This window comes from Magnolia sinica, chromosome 1, assembly GCF_029962835.1.
Source record: "Magnolia sinica isolate HGM2019 chromosome 1, MsV1, whole genome shotgun sequence".
NCBI classification, from domain to species: domain Eukaryota; kingdom Viridiplantae; phylum Streptophyta; class Magnoliopsida; order Magnoliales; family Magnoliaceae; genus Magnolia; species Magnolia sinica.
The window spans coordinates 141,420,234-141,440,328 of record NC_080573.1 but is presented as its reverse complement, the minus strand read 5'-3'; the positions used below and the strand labels follow the sequence as shown (position 1 = coordinate 141,440,328).

At 40.0% G+C, this 20,095-nt stretch overlaps 1 protein-coding gene across 1 annotated transcript; it reads left to right on the top strand.

Moving 5' to 3' along the window:
- Window positions 1-108: 108 nt before the first annotated feature.
- Window positions 109-19,509, top strand: LOC131221557 (uncharacterized). Its single transcript, XM_058216846.1, has 13 exons — window positions 109-242; window positions 329-647; window positions 1,317-1,506; window positions 1,601-1,650; window positions 4,349-4,441; window positions 4,536-4,624; window positions 11,337-11,415; window positions 11,654-11,736; window positions 14,310-14,388; window positions 14,466-15,228; window positions 16,916-16,978; window positions 17,728-18,346; window positions 18,941-19,509. Exons 1-13 carry the CDS (start codon window positions 211-213, stop codon window positions 19,080-19,082), a joined length of 2,601 nt encoding a protein of 866 aa, XP_058072829.1. The 5' UTR covers window positions 109-210; the 3' UTR covers window positions 19,083-19,509.
- Window positions 19,510-20,095: the final 586 nt, after the last annotated feature.

Here is a 20,095-nt window from a genome sequence, read left to right as displayed (position 1 = left end):
TACATCACGATGGCTCCACATAGCCCTGCCCGGACTGATTACGGTCCGGGCGGGGTAGGACGCAATCCGCGTCCTACCCACTTCCCAGCCGAGTTAAAAGAACCCTTCCTCACACACCCACACACGCTTCCTCTCTCTCTCTCTCAATTTTTTTTCTTTCAATTAATTTCTTTTCCTTTTTTATTTTTCATAAACTCCCGCCAAAATCCCATGGCTTTTCACGTTGCTTGCCCAATTACATGGTGCGTCTCGGATGCTATATCCTAATCTCTCTCTCTCTCTCTCTCGTCTGACCGTAACCTTCTCCCTGTCTATTTGCATCTGGCAGCCGGCGGATCTGCTATTGCGCACTGGGCTTTCCCTCGAAGCTCCAGAGCGAGAAGGGGAGGAGCGACTTCTTGGAGGAGATTTTTAGGGTTGAGGAGTTCCTGACCGATCCGTGGTCGATTAGGGCGGGAGGGAGGACGACGGTGCAGATCTCGGTCCCTCGGATCACAGCGGCAGCAGGGTCGGTGGTGGCCGACGGTGGAGATGTGGACGAGGTCTTTTCGGCGCAGAATAAGCGGGCCGCACTGCAGAAGAGGGCGGTCGCTGCATCTTTGGCGGCTGAGGATTATGCTAGGAGGTTCGAGACCGGCAATCCGGCGGTAAGCTCTCTCTCTCTCTCTGGAATTTTTGAATTTTAGTATGCTCATTGTTTGGATTTGATGAGTAGTTGGTTTTTCATCATCTTCTTCTTCTTTTCGTTTTTACGTGAATTTTGCTTGCATTCTTTTGATTCTTTTTATTGAAGAATTTTGATTTTTTAATTTTTTTTCAAATGTGTTTTTTTATTTTATTTTTATTTTAAATGAATGGATGTTTGATTGGTTATTTTCTTTTCTCTGTACTGGTAGAGTTCATTAGTAGAGACCACACAATGGCCTTTTTTTTTTGCTTACATTTCTTGGGCATTTCATACACTGAATATGTGGGAGTCTGCATTTGGATATTCTGATTTCATTGTGCATGCAATGCCTCCACTGAATTCAATATCAGTGAGTTTTATGTCTGACCTGAAACATAACTGATATTAATTTACGGCATAAGATTTGAGAAAATTGGGCTCACAAGTGATGTGTCCCGAAATCCATGTTGCCCCAAATGGTAGAACAGACAACTTCAGAATTCTGATCCAGATTTCATTTAGGGTGCAGCCAAACGCATCCTTGATTGCATGGTGCCTCAAAATTTGATTAGAATCTTGACTTGGTCTGTTATTGTTTATTCCCTGCATTTTTTTCATTGCTTATAGTGATATTCTTGTGTGATCTCAGGATGTCTCTGGAAAAGCGGTGCTGGATCTCATTGGAGAAGATTGTGGTTCAGCCCTTATCAAAGTTATGTGTCGGATATGCCTTTCTGGTGAATTCGAGGGAAGCGACGGAGCAACACGAATGCTCGCATGCAGAATTTGCAGTAAGAAGTATCACAGGAACTGCTTGAGAAGATGGGCTGAATATAGAGGTCTGTGACTATTTCAATCTTTCCTGTCAGGCGGACTGTAGAATAGTTGTAATTTCTCTTCCAATAACCTGTTTCTGTGGCATTTTTTGAGCAGATCTCTTTCATTGGAGTTCTTGGGCATGTCCCATGTGCCGCATTTGTGAGGTCAGTCCTTCTGTTGCTTTGTTGCTTTATGTATGTATTATCTCGATCCTTTTTCATTATATGGAAACCTGTACCTACACATGCTTCCAAGGGACAGATCAAGGAAGCGAATCTTCATCTGCTTAAGCTCTTTCAGGAAGCTTGGGAATAGCTTATAAGTTTTGATGCAAGGAATTGTTGTTATAGGAACAGAGGCATGGTGCTATGGCTTCGGAAGGACTAGCATGCTTCCTTCTTTAAATTTAACAATCGCCTGGACTGGTTTTGTGTGCATGTAATATTATTACATGACAGTGTCACAAACACCTTTCCTATGTTAATTTTTGCATCTAATTGTTGGTGAGAAACCGCACAGTTTTAGGACTTGAGGAAGCCAGAATGAACCTGCGTGTCTGCTCACTGCTGTAGGCACCATGTGACAGAATCTGGAAAGAACTTGATTAAAAGAAACCTAGGGATGCAATTCTCATTGATAAGTGGCGATATTAGGCATAGAGCGAGTGACATAATGGGGAAAATGCACTGAAAACTAACTTGGGCCAACACTAAAGAATTGATTAAAAAAAAATACTGTAAGGTACGGTGGACGCTAGTACACCTTAGGTCCATGGCTTTTTAAGGTCACAGGGTTTGCATGATTTTATCTTAAAATAATTATATTGATTTTTTTTTGGGATCCATGATACCTAAATGAATAGATCAGAACTAGCGTTTAGCTTCACAAACACAACATCTGAATTTGACTTTTCATCAACATTTTAAGAATATCAAATAAAACTCGCATGAATGATGTTGGATGCTATACCCAAGCAGGAGCACCAAGCTTGTTTAAGAAGCCTTTGGATCCATGCAAGTTCATTTGGATGTGGCCTCTAGACAACAAAACTTCCACCCAGTACATTGAATAGTTATTGGAGACCTACTATTTGAACTAATTTATTTTTCTCTTCTACCAGCCTATCTTGAGCAAACTTAATATTTTGGTCATGGTGGTAACTGGTAAATGGTAACTTGAGCCTTCAGCAGTTAGCCAGTTACCCTTTGGCTTTGGATGTGGAATTGTTCAACACCTTGTTACCATACATGTCAAGAACTTGGAATTGTCCTGTAATTGGGGACATATTGCCTTGTTGTGGTGTTATCCTTTTCTTTTAGTTAATTGAATGTCTTTTACCTATACAAAAGTAACTTGCAAGTGTCCTGAAGGTAAACTTCTTGTTTTATCTATAAAAAGCACTTGCTAGCATCATCTAATGCAGGATATGAAAATTAGATATGATGCGCAAGATTTTAGGCTTTAGATCATAATAATTTAGAGACAATCACAATAATTCCACATCCCACATAAAGTCAAGCATTCAACAAAGGGAATCTACGAGGGTCCAAGCCTACACATGTTAGGGCTGAATCAATTAAAAATTATATATCAAATAATAATCAAAGGATAATAGATTCATCCACACATGCAAAGAATTATTTCCCAATCCAAGGGATGCTCACGTTTCAATTTGGGAAAACTTAGGATTTCAAAAGTGGAATAGAACTTGGGGATTTGAGATGATCTAGGGTTAGAGTTATGGAAACAAGGCGAAAGAGGAGTGAAATAGAGACGAGAGGGAACCTGTGATCAGCCCGCACGTGTAGACAGAAACCGGCCTGACGCATGTGTGTGGGGCCCACAAATCTGGAATCGGCCAGCTAGGGCCTGGTCGGCCAGGGATGGGCCACCTTCCCTCCAAATTCCGGGCCAAACGGATGATCGGTTTAAACATGGTGCTTCGTCGAAGTTTCAGCCCTCCTGCAGGGCCAAATTCTGAAAATCTACTGTAAGGGAAAGATTAACTGCAAACGTGGGTGGATTTGATGAGGGGATGACTGTAGGAGATGAGGAATATGGAGGGTAGGAGATGGGGGTGATTTGGGATGGGTGTGCCCTCGCGCCACGATAGTTAGCCCTTTGAAGAAGGGAGGGTTTCACACCCAGTTAGGTTTTTACAACTCAAAGAATTAGAGAAGCAGGAAAACGTAGAATTTTATTAATCATCTTTAATGAAAAAACCCTACAAGGGGTTGCCTATTTATAAGAAAAACCTATACCTCAAAAGTTACACCATGTGCGCATACTATTACTTAAAGACGAAGTAATAAAAAATAACAACTAATCAATGCAATCTAAACCGTTCATGATGTTCCTAATAACGGTAATAAGCAAAACTCAAAGTCCTAGGTCACCTAGGGTAGTGGGCCACGATCATGAGATCTAATTATGGGATCCACATGATGTTCGGGTCCACCCCAAGGAACCAAAACACAGTCATCTAACTCGGAGGCCCTCCATGGATGTCGTCATCAATTCAGATCGAAGGTTGGGCCCTCCTTGCGTACGTGCGTAAGGGGGGCGTGCGTGTGCGCAAGATGTCCCCATCATCATCTTTGGTTACTTAGATATTTGTGGAGCATTACGCCATTTTCTCTTGTTTGTCTATACTGTCTGGATCCACCTGCAAGTGTCAATGGGTGTTGCCTAATGGCAGCGAGCTTTTTCTTCTTCTTCTTCTTTTATACAGTGGATATGTTGTCTTACACCTTATCTGTTGTGCATGAACCTTGACCTAGAGTGTCACAATTTATACATTTACTGTAGAATTAGACTGTAACATGGTTACTAACATTTGCATTGTGTTTTGGTTTCTTCCAGACGTGCCGAAGATCTGGAGATCCAAATAAGTTCATGTTCTGTAAAAGGTGTGATGGTGCTTACCACTGCTATTGTCAGCAGCCTCCACATAAGGTTGGTTATGCCCTTGCCTTTCTTTATTCTTAAAACTTGTATAGCAATTTTATTACTGCATGCACCATCACAACACATCTCTTTAACTGTGCAGAATGTTACTCCTGGGCCTTTTTTGTGCGCGAAGCATACAAGGTGTCACAGCTGTGGATCCACAGTCTCTGGAAATGGCTTTAGTACGAGGTAGGTTCCATTATGAAGAAAAGTTCTGCATGTAGTATCTTTATTTCTTCTTGTCAATCCAATATGTTTTAAACACAATGATTTAGCCTGAGCTGAGTTGCTTAATTGTTGAATTAAGAATTTCCCCTGATGTTTTTATACCTTGACTTAGCTACAATCTGTTGACATTTTTTTGTGATTCCTGTATGATTTCTTCTGCTTCCTTCACGCAATATTCATCTGGATGATAATCTGACACAACCAAATTGAAAAAAGGAAAATCTTGATTCAAATACGTACCTTTTTTCTTGAAGATCAAACCACAAGAGTAATTCGCAGATGCAATGGAAAATAAAAATTAAGGTTGTGGATTAATACCCAACAACATACTAGCCATGGTGTTAATAATCATCACATTCCTCGCCCTTCTTCTACCATAGGCAATACATGCCAAAAAGAAAGCAACTCATGCTTTGATATCTAATCGAGACGCTTACAAATAGCCTGAACTTGGAGGATTCCAATAGTTCGTGCACATGTTGCTCACCGGATTTAGATTTCATGCCATGGAAGGTTGCCCTATCGATTTGACGCGTAACCCCCTTCTTGCAACTCAAGTGGCATCAGAGCCCGATTCGGTTTTTAAGTTTCCAATGAATTGCTAGATCTATGCTAAGGTCAATGTAGGGAGCTTGGCGTAAGTTTGTTTGTGAGTGCCAACAAATTGCTTAATCTCTGTTTTGCTCATTGGAAGAGTCTTTTGGATCTTTGAAACCCTATCTTCCTTGATCTAAGGTATCGTCATTCAGTCACCATCATTTTCTATTTCTTTTCCATAACTCTCTACCACACCATCCCTATCTCAGCCAATCTTTACTTAACTATAGTCATATCAAGAGTCAAGACACATATAACACCAATTGCAATGATCTCCTACTACCCATTTCCACTTGATTTCCATTCGATAACAATATTCAATGATTCTATCGAATCTCACAAGCCCTAATTCAAATCCATCCCATCAAGAACCTCTCCAGACATGATTTCTCATACCAAACCCATCGGTCTTTTCTTCTTCTTTTTTTTTTTTGTTGAAAGATTTCTCATACCAAACCCATCGCTCATATGTTTACCCTTCCCATCAAGAACCCTCCCAACATGATTTCAAATATCAAACCATCAGCCATATGTTTAATGTTTCTTTGATTCCTTGAGTTTGAGGATGTCGAAGGCCCAACCTAATGCAAAAGACATCAAATCACTACGATATAAAATCGAGGAATTAACACAACATTTTGGGAATGATGATATTATCTTGGAATTAAGATTGAATAGCAGAATAGCTTGATGCGGGAGAGTGGATCTTGGAATTACATAGAGTTTTGGAAAGTTGACTTGTCAAGTTATTGGCAACTTGATTCAAGGGTGGAGAATTGGCATGGTCGAGCATTGACCATACATGGAAACGGCAAGCGTAGTCCAATATCATCATGCATTCCAACATGCATGGTTTAATCATAGATGCGTCTCCAAAGTGTGTAACTAAACCTCCAAGAGAAATTGTTGTTAGTTAATAATGCAGGGGCATTTTCACACCGGGCTCGAGTGGGGTGACCTGTGGGATGTAGGGCAAACTCGGGGTGGGCGGCCTGTGTGAGGCGGGTGGCTCATGTGAAGCGGAACCCATGTGAAGTGGGGCCCACGAGGGGGGTTTGGCCGAGATCCTAACCCCCAAGGGATGTGAGGCCTGGGCTATGAGATAAAGGGATTCATTTGCCATGCTCTATCAGTTCGAGCTTTCAGAGCAAGTGGTTAATTGTAACAAATAACAAATTTTTATTGGGCTCCTTGTACGAGGAATTTGTATGATGCAGGGGCATTTTCATAACAGGCTCGAGTGGGTTAACCTGTGGGATGTAGGGGCACACTCGGGGTGGGCGGCCCATGTGAGGCGGGTGGCTCGTGTGAAGCGGAACTAATGTGAAGTGGGGCCCACGAAGGAGGGTTTGGCCAAGGTCCTAACCCATGAGATGTGGGGCTTGGGTTCTGAGATAAATGGATTCATTCTCCATGCTCTATCAATTTGAGCTTTTAAAGCAAGTAGTTAATTGTCTTGCATCAGTTAAGGTGATGAGGGTATTCGAGCACCTATATGAGTTTATCGGAGGAGGAGAGCTAAGGCTCTAACCCCAGTTTCATTATGGTTGGATGATCATTACATGGGGCCCAGTGGACCCAGTTTAAGTTTTTAGCTGTGTTAAAGACCCCACATGCATGGTTGTGCATTTTTTTTAAAAATCCCACACCGGGATGATGCATGTGGGTTGCTTATTTAAAATTGATTAATGCATCTTTGGATTGTTTGGATGTCACCCAGCCTGACCTAGACCATATTTGGACGTTACAAACGTTAGACCATGTTGTTGGATATCTTGGACACATCAATTTAGTGATCCAGACCATTGGACATGTTAGGAGACTTAGGTTTAGGTGTAGTGTTAAACACTATAGTCTGCGCATCCGAGCCATGGACACGTTGAACCACATTCATCCAGATTGTTGATCACGTGTGGACGTGTTGACATACATACTGCACGTTGGAGATCATCCTTGTGTTGTATAGCATATCGTTATTTCTGTTTTATTTTAGGTTATTGGAGATTTATGTTTTAATCTTGACCGTTAATAGGTTCAGACGATCAAGAATAGTTATAGACTTGGGGTTTGCTTAGTGATGCAGGACATGAAAATTAAATATGATATGCAAGATTTCAGACTTTAGATCATACTAATTTTGAAACAATCACAAAAATTCCACATCTCACATAAGGTTAAGCATTTAACAAGGGGAATCGACGAGGGTCTAAGCCTACACATGTTAGGGCTGAATTAATTAAAATTATAGACCAAACAATGCTCAAAGGAGAATAGATTCATCCATACATGCAAAGGATTACTTCTCAATCCAAGGGATTCACACATTTCAAATCGGGAAAACCTAGGGTTTGTAAAAGTGGAATAGGACTTGGGATTTAGGATTAACTAGGGTTAGGGAAATAAGGCGAGAGAAGAGCGAAAGAGAGGAAAGAGAGAACCTGTAATTAGTCTACACGTGTGGACAACAGGCTGGCCTGACACACGTGCGTGGATTGCTGCCCCCACTTGTGTGGGGCCCACGAACCCAAAAAGGGCCAACTAGGGGTTGATCGGCCAGAGATGTGCCACCCATACACCAAGTTTCAGGGCAATTGGATGACTGGTTTGAGCATGGTGCTCCGTCGAAGTTTCGGCCCTCTTGCAGGGCCTGATTCTGGAAATCTGTTGTAAAGAAGGATTGACTGCAAAATAAAGGTAGATTTGAAGATTGGATGGTTGTAGGAGAGGATGAATATTGAGGGTAGGAGGTGGGGGCGATTTGGGATGGATGTGGCTTCGCACCACGGTAGTTAGCCTTTCGAAAATGGGAGGGTTTCACACCCAATTAGATTTTCACAACTCAGAGAATTAGAGAAGCAGGAAAACACAGAATTTTATTAATAATCTTTAATGAGAAAAAACCTACAAGGGGTTGCCTGTTTGTAAGAAAACCCTATACCCCAAAAGTCGCGCCATGTGCGCACACTATTACTTAGAGACGGAGTAACAAAAATAATAACTAATTAAAGCAATCTAAATCGTTCATGATGTTCTTAATAATGATAATAAGCAAAACTCAAAGTCCTAGATCATCTATGGTAGTGGGTCACCATCATGAGATCCAATGGTGGGATCCACATGATGATCGGGTCCACTCCAAGGAACCAAAACACAGCCCTCTAACTAGGAGACCCTCTATGGATGTCGTCATCGATCTAGATTGATGGTGGGGCCCTCCTCCTTGCGTACGTGCGTAGGGGGGGCGTATGTGAGCGCGAGATGTCCCCATCACTTAGGTTTTCTTATATATGCTTGTTTGAGACTTGAGACTTGGGATGATGGAAATATGAAATGAAATTTCTCTACATTGCTTCTTTTGAGCAATGAAATTTCATGTGAATGGAATTTGGTGTGAAGCCATTGGAGTGATTCCAAGTTATCTTTCTTATTCCTATCAAGGTTTTTCATTTTTCTCTCTCTCAATCACTCCTTTACCACTGACTTTTTTCTCTTCTTTATCAAACCCTAACTCCATCATCAACCCAACTCATCACTGACCAAACTGACCTAACCCCACTACACCGTTCGTACTACTGTATGGACGTGCCTGTACACTACACGGACCTGTCCGTACAGCCGAACGGCCTCCCCCCTCATTGATCCTCTCTTCTTCTCTATTTTATGAAATGACTACCTTAACATTTTATAAAATCCTAAATTCTCAATTTCTTGATTTCCAAAGCCAAACCCTAATCCATTCAAACCTTAGCAAAGCGCAAGTGAATCGTCGAATCTAGAACGAATCCTATACTAGATGGAAGTTCTACCTTCCATTGGGCCATGCCGATCAATAGCCTTAAGGATCTATTTTGTGGGATTGTGATGTGGTCTTGAACTTGAGCTTAATTGAATATTTGATTTTTCTAAATTTGTGGTAGATTGACTTTATTTTATGCTTCGATTTACTCTGGTAATCCGTTAATTAATTTATTTGCATCATCCTAATTTAGACCATCCATCTTGCATCAAAGGCGAATATGTATGCGACTAAGGGGATCAGTCTTGATCGACAAAGGCAATAAAAGAGTAACCTTGATAGGGTACAAGATCAATAAACTGGAGGCTGCAAGAAGCTTGTATACCATGCCAATATAAGACAATAAGTAGAAGATTTGGCTGAATTTCACAATTTTGATAATCACAATAGTAAACCCATTCCCCAAAATTTGCGTGATGTGCATGAATGATGTTGAATCGATTAATCACCTTTCATTCATTGGCCTTTTGTTCGAGGGTTTTGGATGAGTTTCGTCACTCTCTACAAATATCTTGTGTGATGTCGGGGTCTACTGAATATTTTGTCTTAGTCTGGGAAGGTGGAGGGTTTGGGAAGGAAAGCAAGGTGGTTTGTCAGCTAGTTGTAATGGTAGTTCTTTGGGCTATCTGGGGGGAACAGAACAACCGTTGCTTTCGAAATAGGAGTGGATCTATGGTAGAGGTGGTAAGAAAGGTCAAGGTTGATGTGGTAGAGAGGATTTTGTAAATCTTCTTATGCCCTATCTATGACATGGAGTGGGCTGACCCTCAAAGGGTCATAGGAGACCTGATCTTTGTGGAGTTGACCGAGTCACCAAGCATCTTGGGAGATCAGATTTATAATTGTACAATGATAATGTGGATGGTGAGGTTGTGTATGGTGACAAAAATGAAATTTGGGTGCTTTGCAAGAGCCTCCTAATGCCAAAGCAATCCAAGCTGGACAAGTCCCCAAATTTGTGAGCACCTTCGACGAAGAGCAAGAGTTATCATGGTTGACAAGGGCTACAGACATTGGGTGTATTTGTGCTGACAATTGACGATATATTCGAGCACAGGGGGATTGGGGACTGTTTCTTTACATGTCAACGACCATGGGCTACATGCATTGGTCTACTCATCCGAGCTATGACGATGGAATTATCTTTGTTAGTCCCGGCACCAATTATATGTGGGGAGATATCATCGGAAATTTCATGTTTTTATGTCTGTGTGCATAGGCCGTGACGCATACAGTTTTGATTGTGAGGTGTTTGATGTTGTGAGATTTCTCATCTCTTGCTGATGCAGGAGCATCTGGGCCAAAGTTAACTGCAAATGTCTTGGTAATGGTTCACCATATGACATGCTTTTGGTGATTTGACAAGGGAATGTCATGTTTGTCCATGAGGGTGGCAGAGCCCTTTGTTGGTGGCCCCATGGGCGACATCTACATGCCCAGACACACTCTAGCAGGAAGGCGAGTGAAGATGCAACATCAACTTGAGGATGAGTTCTTTCCAACCAGGGGAGTCTGATGTAGGGAAAATTATATGGCTGGAATTTGGATTTCTATTCAAGTGTTCAACAGCTAGACTGTGTGGTGTGATATGAAGCTACAAGTTGAATGGGTTATGGGGAGTAGTTTGGTCATTTTACTGCCCAATTGGTTGTTAGAGTTAGTTTTGATTAGTTGACTGTTGTGATTAATAAAGTTATCACATGATTAGTTATGGTTGTTCTATGAATACTCTGTTGAGTGATTGCAAGGTGTCTTTTGGCATTTGGTAATAAAATTTGATTTTCTCTTCTAACACGAGGGAGGGAGGGAGGCATTTGGTGCGCAACCCCCTTCCCAGACCAAACATGTTTTCTGAATGCCAAACAGCTAATAGTAGCTGTAATAGTTCTTTTGTTTAATATTTGGAATGGGAGTTGCTGGATCAAATTCTCGTGATGCATGTTAGCATTTGTGATGGGATTTGCTGGATCAAAGCTGTTATTCCAACAAACAGTTCCAAACTGCTACTTATAGAAGCATGCAATGGAATTATGGAAGTGGTTCGTTTAGATAAATGGCAGTGTATGTTTTAAAAGGTTATCTAAGAAAAAATTATCTAAAGGATGCTGCTTTACTATGTCAGTTACCTGATTAATGCATGGATAGCATGGACTCAAGTTGTTCTTAGACAATAGCAGATGACTAACTGTTTGCAGACTCCTTGTTCTATTTATCTGAGTGTTTAGTATTTGTTTGCTAATATGTGATGGCTGACTATCTGTTTACCTTTAAAACTTGCAGGTGGTTTTTGGGGTATACCTGCTGTGATGCTTGTGGGAGATTGTTTGTGAAGGGGAATTATTGTCCGGTTTGTTTGAAGGTATCATTTATGAGAATTATGGGGTCCTACCCATCGGAGGCCATACAGTTTGCTGATGCACTGGATTCTGTGCATCTGAGACTATAACTAAGTGATCAAGGCAATTGATCTGATGGGTCTCCCTCCCTCCCTCTCGCCCCTGCCTTAATTTTTTCCTATAGATAAAAACTGCTAGATGGTTTTAAACTTCTTTTGTGCCCACGATAACAGTTCGACACATTTTCTTCGTTCGACATAGGTTTACAGAGATTCTGAATCAACACCGATGGTTTGTTGTGATGCTTGCCAGCGTTGGGTGCACTGTCAGTGTGATGGCATCAGGTTTATTTCTGCTCTCTTTCTTAGCTACGCTGGTAATGATTCTATGTTGCTATTCTCATCCTTCTCATTGCATTTCAATGGGAAACATGTTTGAAAACTATATGTAAAAATGTTAATTTGAGACTGCTCACAAATTGCATTGTTGGTTGCACATTACTGTTACATCTCTCATTTATGCATATGGATGAATGTGATGATTTATGAGGGGTTGTGGGGTGAGTGTGATCTATATAAGCACGTGGCTGTTGCAGGGTATTCTGTGTAATGAAGATTCAGAAACTATAACTTGAGCCTCTTCCTTTTTGAAAACTATTAGTTCCAAGCCTTATCTTGTCTATCAACCTCTTCGATGAGGTTTCATCAATTATCATCTTTCAATCCTAGTAACAAGTGCCAGCCTTCTTTTGGTGGCTGCCCCTTCATGTGGAGATTTATCTAGTGTTTTAAATAACACGTAGTGTATTGTGTAGCATTCAACTCTCTATAGCATATAGCATAAGCTACACGATACTCCTATTTTTTTTAGTTTAAAAAAAGAAAAGAAAAAATGTGATGAATATTAAATAGTAAGAACAAATGTAAATTTTTTTTTTTTTTAAAATGATGAATATTAAATGGTAAAAAAAAAATAGAAGCCTGAAAATTTTATTCCATTTTTCAGGTAAAAGCATGTTCAAACGGTCTTCAAAGTCTCTTTCTCTTTCCCTTCAGACATCTCTCTCTCTCTCTCTCTCTCTCTCTCTCTCTCTCTCTCTCTAGCTTACTGAAAAATAAAAATTGACAAGTCACAAACTCACAAACCCTATGGATGACAAATAACATACTAACATTGAAGTATTTAACCATAGAAAACAGTGGACCATAGGAAACAATGGACAACCAAATGATAGAAAACAAAATCATAAAAAGCAATGGACAGCCACAATACAGAAAAATAGATCCACCCTGTTGGAGTAGGCGATGGGCCACACCATAAAAAATAATGGTCAATTATGAGCCACCTAAGAAAATCAAGCATATCCAACCATCATGTGGGCCATGCATAGAAAACAATGCACAACCTCCCAAACACCTCCATTTTTTAAAAATAATAATAATTAAAAATTAAAAGAAAGTTAAAAAAAAAAAACATTGCATAGCATTCTATACACACACATTGCATAGCAACCGGCCAAAACACACCACATAGACCAGAGTAGGCCCCTGAAACACAAAAAAAGGGGAAAAAATTGCATAGGAACCCTTGTGCAATAACATTGCATAGAGACCGGTCCCCTACAATGCAATTTAAAAAAAAAAATCCCCCCCCCCCCCAAAAAAAAAAAACCATAAATCATCATCCGAAATGAAAAAAAAAAATTCATTAACAAATATTAAAGGGCAAGAGCATACTTCTATCAAGCTCAAGTAGAGATTAAATAATAAAAAATTGAATATTTGAGCTTCATAGCCATATGGATCTAAAAAAGAAGAAATCTGATTTTATTTTATTTTTTTCATTTGTTTCAGCTCCAATGCTCTTGAAAATACAGCAAATGGACCTTGCAGAGTTGATTGATCGGCCAAAATCTCCTTTTTAATGGCTTTGAGGATCGAGAGAATCGAAAATGAGGATTTGGGGCCGGAGGGGTTTGTGCGTCAAGTATCAGGTTTCGAAAGAGGGCTTTCCAAAGGCCTCTCTCGAAGCGCTTAGGTTTTAAGATATTTTTTAAAATGTGAGTTCTACACCATTTACAAATAGTCCCAAGTCCTCAACCATACACACGGAGGCCCACTTATAGTTGTTTTATATGAGTACGTGTACAAAAATTTTCCATTCACAATAGGACCCACTATTTGGATGGTCTGGATGGCTCTACGTCATTGACATGTGTGAGAAGGATGGGTTACTGCCATTTTACAACAACAGTTGAGCTAACAACATTAGAATTTCTTATTAAAAAAGGTGTAATGTATGCTAAATATGCTACACACTAAGGCCCCTAATAGCATATGCTACAGGGGAAATGCACTATTTTGGTGTGCTATGTAGTGTTGTAGCTATGCTACTCTATGTAACGTACGCTATTTACAACATTGGATTTAGCTAATGGCCTGTTTGGATTGGTAGGAACCAAAACGTAGATGAGGAAAGGATAGTGCCACATCTGAGGAAAATTGTGGAGAAGGAAAAGGTTTCCTTTTCTTAAGGTCCGAGAGTGGAAAAGGAAATAGCCCTTTATAGAGAAAATCTTAGGAAAAGGAAATTGATTTCTTCAATCTTCCTGCCTTTTGCAAACAAGGGAACTGTTGCATCTGAGGAAATTGAATCCTCAATTACTTTTTTATTTTCACCAATCCTAACAACCCCTTAATGTATCATAGAAAAGGATAACCTGAATGGATGGTAGTCTCTCCAACTTTTTTTTAGTCACTCAAATGGGCTTTTAATATAGTTCTGTATTGTTTGCTTGAGATTGCAAAATGCTGGCTTGTTAGCATAGAAGTCAGAATATAATTGCCTCTTTCCTTGTTCAGCATTCCTTTTCTCTGTGAATATATGGCACCTTATCTACAAAGTCATCGTTTTGCAGTGATGAAAAGTACCTGCAGTTCCAAGCAGACAGAAACCTATATTACAAATGTGCTGCATGCCGTGGAGATTGCTACCAGGTGTGTTTGGCTTTCTGATAATTTCAGGTGGAAAATTCTTGAGAACTAGTAGGTAAGATTCTTTACATGATGAACAGGTGAGGGATCTCGATGATGCAGTTCAAGAGCTTTGGAGGAGGAGAGATGAAGCTGATCTTGACCAAATTGCAAGCTTGAGGGCAGCTGCAGGACTGCCATCTCAGGAGGATATATTTTCTATTCCCCCCTTTTCAGATGATGAAGAAAATGGCCCAGTTATAGTGAAGAGTACCTATGGGCGGTCCTTGAAGCTTTCTGTCAAAGGATATGTTGAGAAAACACCAAAGAGTAATAAAGAATATGGGAAGAAATCATCAAAGAGCATGTCCTTGAAAAAGAAGTATGCTAAGAAGAAAGGATTTCAGTTGTCATTAATGAGTAAAACAGAAGAACAACATCAAAGTTTTGAAAGACGGCATGAGGGACAATCATTGGGGAGCAGCCTGGGAGATGTAAGGACCAATGGCATGCGGTCATATAGAAGTGAAGGGCCAGAGGAATTTTCACCTCTTACTACAAAAAATCTGAGCAATGACAAAGAGAAATACTCCATTAATGAACCTGGAAATGCAACCTATAGCTTTATTCAGGAAGCTGTGGTGGACAAAAGTGATAGGAACTCCAAACTGTTACAAATTAAGAGTCGTAAGCCACAAGGTCTGCATGTTGGGGAAGGTGCTGGAGAACATGCTAGCAAAACTGAGACCGTGAAAGGAACAAAACTAGTAATACATTTAGCTGCAAGCAATAGAAATTTAACCAACTCTCCAAGGTCTGAAGCTCCTAGCTGTCATAAAGAGCCAAATTTAGCACACTCCAATGGTATGTGCAGTATATTTGGTGTCAATTTTTATTCCTCATGAAAAAATCATGTATTTTTTTTATTTTTTTAAAAAAAAATTTAAATCACGTATTTGAATTTGACTGGGGTATGCCGTGCTAGTTTATGTTGGAACTGTTGTAAGTAAATAGCTATGAAAGAACTCAAGTAGATCTTTAACAGTGAGATCCTGTTTTTCATCTGCCATATTTTGGCATTGGCTTGAGTGCTAACTTTCTGCTCATTATCAAGGCTTTGAAGGGTAGAAAGGCGCTAAAGCCAAGTTTGGATAGCAGGGATTCCATGCCAAACAATGGAAAAGGAAAAAGGGTTTTCCTTTGATGTGAAAATTTTTGTTGTCTGTATACCAAAGAAAAGGTTGTGTTCCACTAAGCAATCATTACACTTTTCCATAATCTGAATTCTTGGCACAAGAAACTAGGTGGACATTTGTAAAAGGAACCACTTGCTATCCAAACAAGAACTCTCAAAATGAAAATGATCTTTCAATAGTGTTCATGGAAATCATCATTATATAATATTTATTATTATTATTATTTTCCTTTCTTTTCCTTGGATTCCACATATCTGAACATGCTCTAAGAGTTTTAGTGGGCAGAATACATCTTATCTTTTACCAGGTGACCATGTATCAGGATTCAGGACATGTGGAGTATCACCTAGCCATTAATGGCTGAATATAAAAAACACATCCATCACTTTTTCTTGCTTTGCATTTCATGCTTTGATAGTGCAATTGCAGTATCTACCCATTCAGCAATTATTTTCACAGGTTACTGGCCAAATATTAATCAAAGTGTACCTGTGTTGAAAGTACTTTTCAAACCGATGGTCAAATGGATACATGGTGTATATATATAGCATTTCCCATTTTAACATGAATTATGAAATTAATCTGAAATGATCATGCCAAGAAATAGACTATGCCGAAAAAATTAATTTAGGTTTTTTATTTTATGCGGTCTGTGTGGTTTCTTTTTATTTACACATGCCTCAGTGATCGGGTCTGTACTAGGATGTGAGGCGGACACCATACCAATATTAAAAACTAGTTTGGAAAACCAGAATGAGATTACAGAAGTTAAAACTATTTTAGAACAAATATTAGATGTGGCCACGTGACACATGCAGAAAGATGCTGCATTTTTCATTACCAAGGGTACAGGAGTCTGTGCCTTCCTGGTACAACCTTACAAATTGACAACACTGGCCTGATCTGTCCATGTATATTGTCTAAAATGTAGTGGTAGAGAATATGGCTAAGAAGAAGAATAGTTCTATTCAACACTTTAAGCGCTAATCCTTGTTAAGATCATGTTTTCTATAATTTTTAATTCTGTATGTGATCAGTTTCAGTAATCATATATGGAACTTGCCTTTCTATTCCCTTTTTTATGGCAAAAATTTCCATGTCCTTCCAATATTAGTATTTCTCAATCATTTTACTACCAACTGCCCATTTTGCCTTTTCCCCTTCACACCCTATACATGGACGTCTATCTACATAAATATTTTTTAATGTATGCCATATGGCATGCCTGTGTTTCATACTTTTGTCATTCTATTGAATTTCAATAATCAAATGCTAGTATGTACTCATTAGTATTCTGGGCATGGTGAAACTCTTTTTTTTTTTAAATCTTTTTTTCCCCCCCCTTTTTGGAACAGGTAATGAATATACTAGCCAGCAAAAGGCAAATGATGGTATGCCTGGACTTGATAACGGAAAAGGTACTTTAAAAAAAAATGATCTATGACATATCTGTAGCAGTCTTTCATCTTGCTTTAGGGGCTATTTGGATGCATGCAGAATCGGGTGCTGGCACTGTCTTGCACATGCTGTGCAGATCATGCAATGCAGGACTATTGTATGTGGGTTCTATTTGGCAAGCACTTGGGACAGAGAGTGGCTGAAGATGTGGGGAGCTTACACAAGTGGCATTATGGCACATATGTACACCAATTAACACTGGAACATGTGAGGCACTTGAAGATTAATGGTGGCACATGTAGGTGCTTAAGCATGGATGGAGGCACATGTAAAACATTGGGCATATGTTGTGCTTGTTCATGGAACAGTATGTTCCTGCATGCACCATACAAAGTTTGTAGCATGTGTAGTCTAACCGACCTTTTGAGCACGGATAGATTGTCCATTGGTAATGGTCATATTTTCTGTACATGTTACACCCATTTTCCTCTTTTTGCTTGCAAAAAGGTGCTTGACAAGCCATGTAACTGCTGTCTATGAAGGATAGCTTGCCAGTGCATGACTTTGCGTGCATCCAAACATCCCCTTAGTGTTCCTTTTAGTTGTGAATTGTGGTAATGCCTTATTGGAGTACATTTCGGCTGAAACTTTATTCTTTGTTTGTGGGAGAAGGATAACCAGCATGCATAGCCTTATCATTGCTTTGCATATGAAAGACATTGTTTTAGCTTACTATTAGCGAAAGTGATAAGGTTCTCAATACTTGCAGGAGTTATACTTGATGATGCAAACCAGTTAAGGAGTTCAAAGCAGAGAGGAAGGGGAAGTAGCTTGATAAAGCTGGGAAATGTGAAGTCAAGCTTTTCAGAGTTTAATTCCCCAAACAATAGAGGAGATACTGCAGAACAATTGGAGTCTACCGCTCTAGACGATAGAGTTGTATCGGCAAGGAACTGTGAAGGCACGACTGCAGTAGAGCCAAACACGCATGACGAGGTAGCACTGGGAAAACAATTAAAAAGCACATCTATTATTTTACATGGCGAAAGCCATGATGGCACACTCTCACCATCTGGTTCTGGCTCATCTTCCAAAGACCCCAAACCATTGCTGAAGCTAAAGTTCAAGAACCCGTATTTGGTCAATCAAAGTTCTTGGGTACCTCAAAGTGAGGAAGAGAAAAGTTCTGTTAAAGGGCAGAGGTCAAAAAGGAGGAGACCATCGCATGTTGTGGAGAAAGCTCCAGTAACGGAAGATGAGAAGGATGGGCAATTGCATCAGGAAGATCCGATAGATGAAGTCATGGATGCCAACTGGATATTGAAGAAGTTGGGTAAAGATGCGATTGGAAAAAGAGTTGAAGTCCATCAGTTGTCAGACAATTCTTGGTGAGTTGTTTTATTATTTGCCTGATTTGTGCTATAAGATTTTTTTATTTATTGTTTTTTAAAAAGGAATGATGAACTATTCTGCTTTGTTGTGAAGTGGCCAAAATTGGACCAGACAAATGATTCTAACCAGTTGATTGGAGGATTTTTTTTTTAATTTTTTTTTTTTTGGGGGGGGGGGGGGGTGTGGTGGGGTAGGGTTAAGAAAGCATGACTGATGGCTCTCTAAATTGATGGAAGTCTTTGAGTTTAGTGTTGTCTGAGAGGTGTGGTTTTCAGACAATGGCCAGACCATGGTGCGGCCCATCAAATGAGTGCTCTATATTTCATTCACATCTGCTGCGTCTCCATAGATGGCATGTGACAATTGCCTGTGATATTCCCATTCTTCCGTTATGAGCACTGAAGGTTCCACCACAAACCGATGAAGCATAGTGATGCTTTCTTCAAAGATCATAGTACTGCATTGCCTTGCCAATATTGAGAACTTTGCTTTTTGACCAAAATATTTTCTTTTGTGAGTAGTGTTTTGAACAGAGGAGATGCTTTTCTGCATGTCAAAACCATTGTCTGACAAGCATTTGCTTTCTGTAGGCACAAGGGTGTGGTTACCGACATGATCAGAGGCACATCGTCTTTAGCTGTTCATCTGGACAATGGAACGTCCAAGATCTTGGAACTTGGTAAGCAAGGTGTTCGCCTCATTCCCCAGAAGCAAAAGCGGACTAAAATGTGAAGTTGGCCCGGTTTATATGGGTTTTTATTATGCTGAGAAGACCTGTCTCTCAAGGTGCAGAGGCGGTTTTTACAGGAACTAGAGCTTTGTGCACTGCAATTTTTCGACAGTGGTGATGCCCATCGCTCAAGGCGCAGAGGCAGTTTCTACAGGAACTAGAGCTTTGTGCACCGGTGGAAATGCCTCCCTTGTTTGTTGGTGGTGTGATTGGTCGACCAGAGCTTTTGTTGTATAATAGAGTAACAAGGCCTATCCATATATCAATTGGCTGCATTTGTCACCACTATTTCAATATATCCTTTGTCATTTTTCCATTTTATCCTTGTTGCTTCAACCCAAGGAATCAACCATTTCAAGAGCATAAAAACAGGAAGGTGTATGGAATGAGGAAATGCATTTGATTGAAGTTCTTTTATTTACTACTCAAGCAGGCGGGTTGTGTTTTTATTTTTGGTATGATGAAATTGGAGTTGGAATGCAGGGAATCTAGTTCAATGCTAGCAGCATAAAAGCAGGCTATTTCAACCTAGTTGAGGAAAAAAAAAATGAACCAGGAGATTTTTATGGTTTAGTGTGGAATTAGTGTGTTTCTGCTTTCTTTTTTCTCCTTGAAATCTTGGCCTTGTTTTTTGTCACATTTGATGGATGCCGCAGGGCTGCACTCACCATTATGGGAATTTGCACTATTCAGGACAATGGGAAATCAAGGGCGAATTGGATTCTTCAAACCCACAACTTTCCTGTTTTCAGTAGGATCTTTCACAAAAACATGTACAGTGATTGGAGATGTATGTCATGTGGCTCCCAGCACAGATGGGCTAGATGGTTAAGGGTGCATTTGGTTAAACCAAATATCACGAAATTTCAACCAAATGAACCCAAAAAACAAAGGACTCCATGTTTTTGGCCCATTTTGGTACCAGTGACCTGACAATTAGGGCAGCCCATTGGTACCATTTTGCTAGGGGGCATTTACAAGCGGCCTAATCTATGTTTGTATGAGTATATAAGCA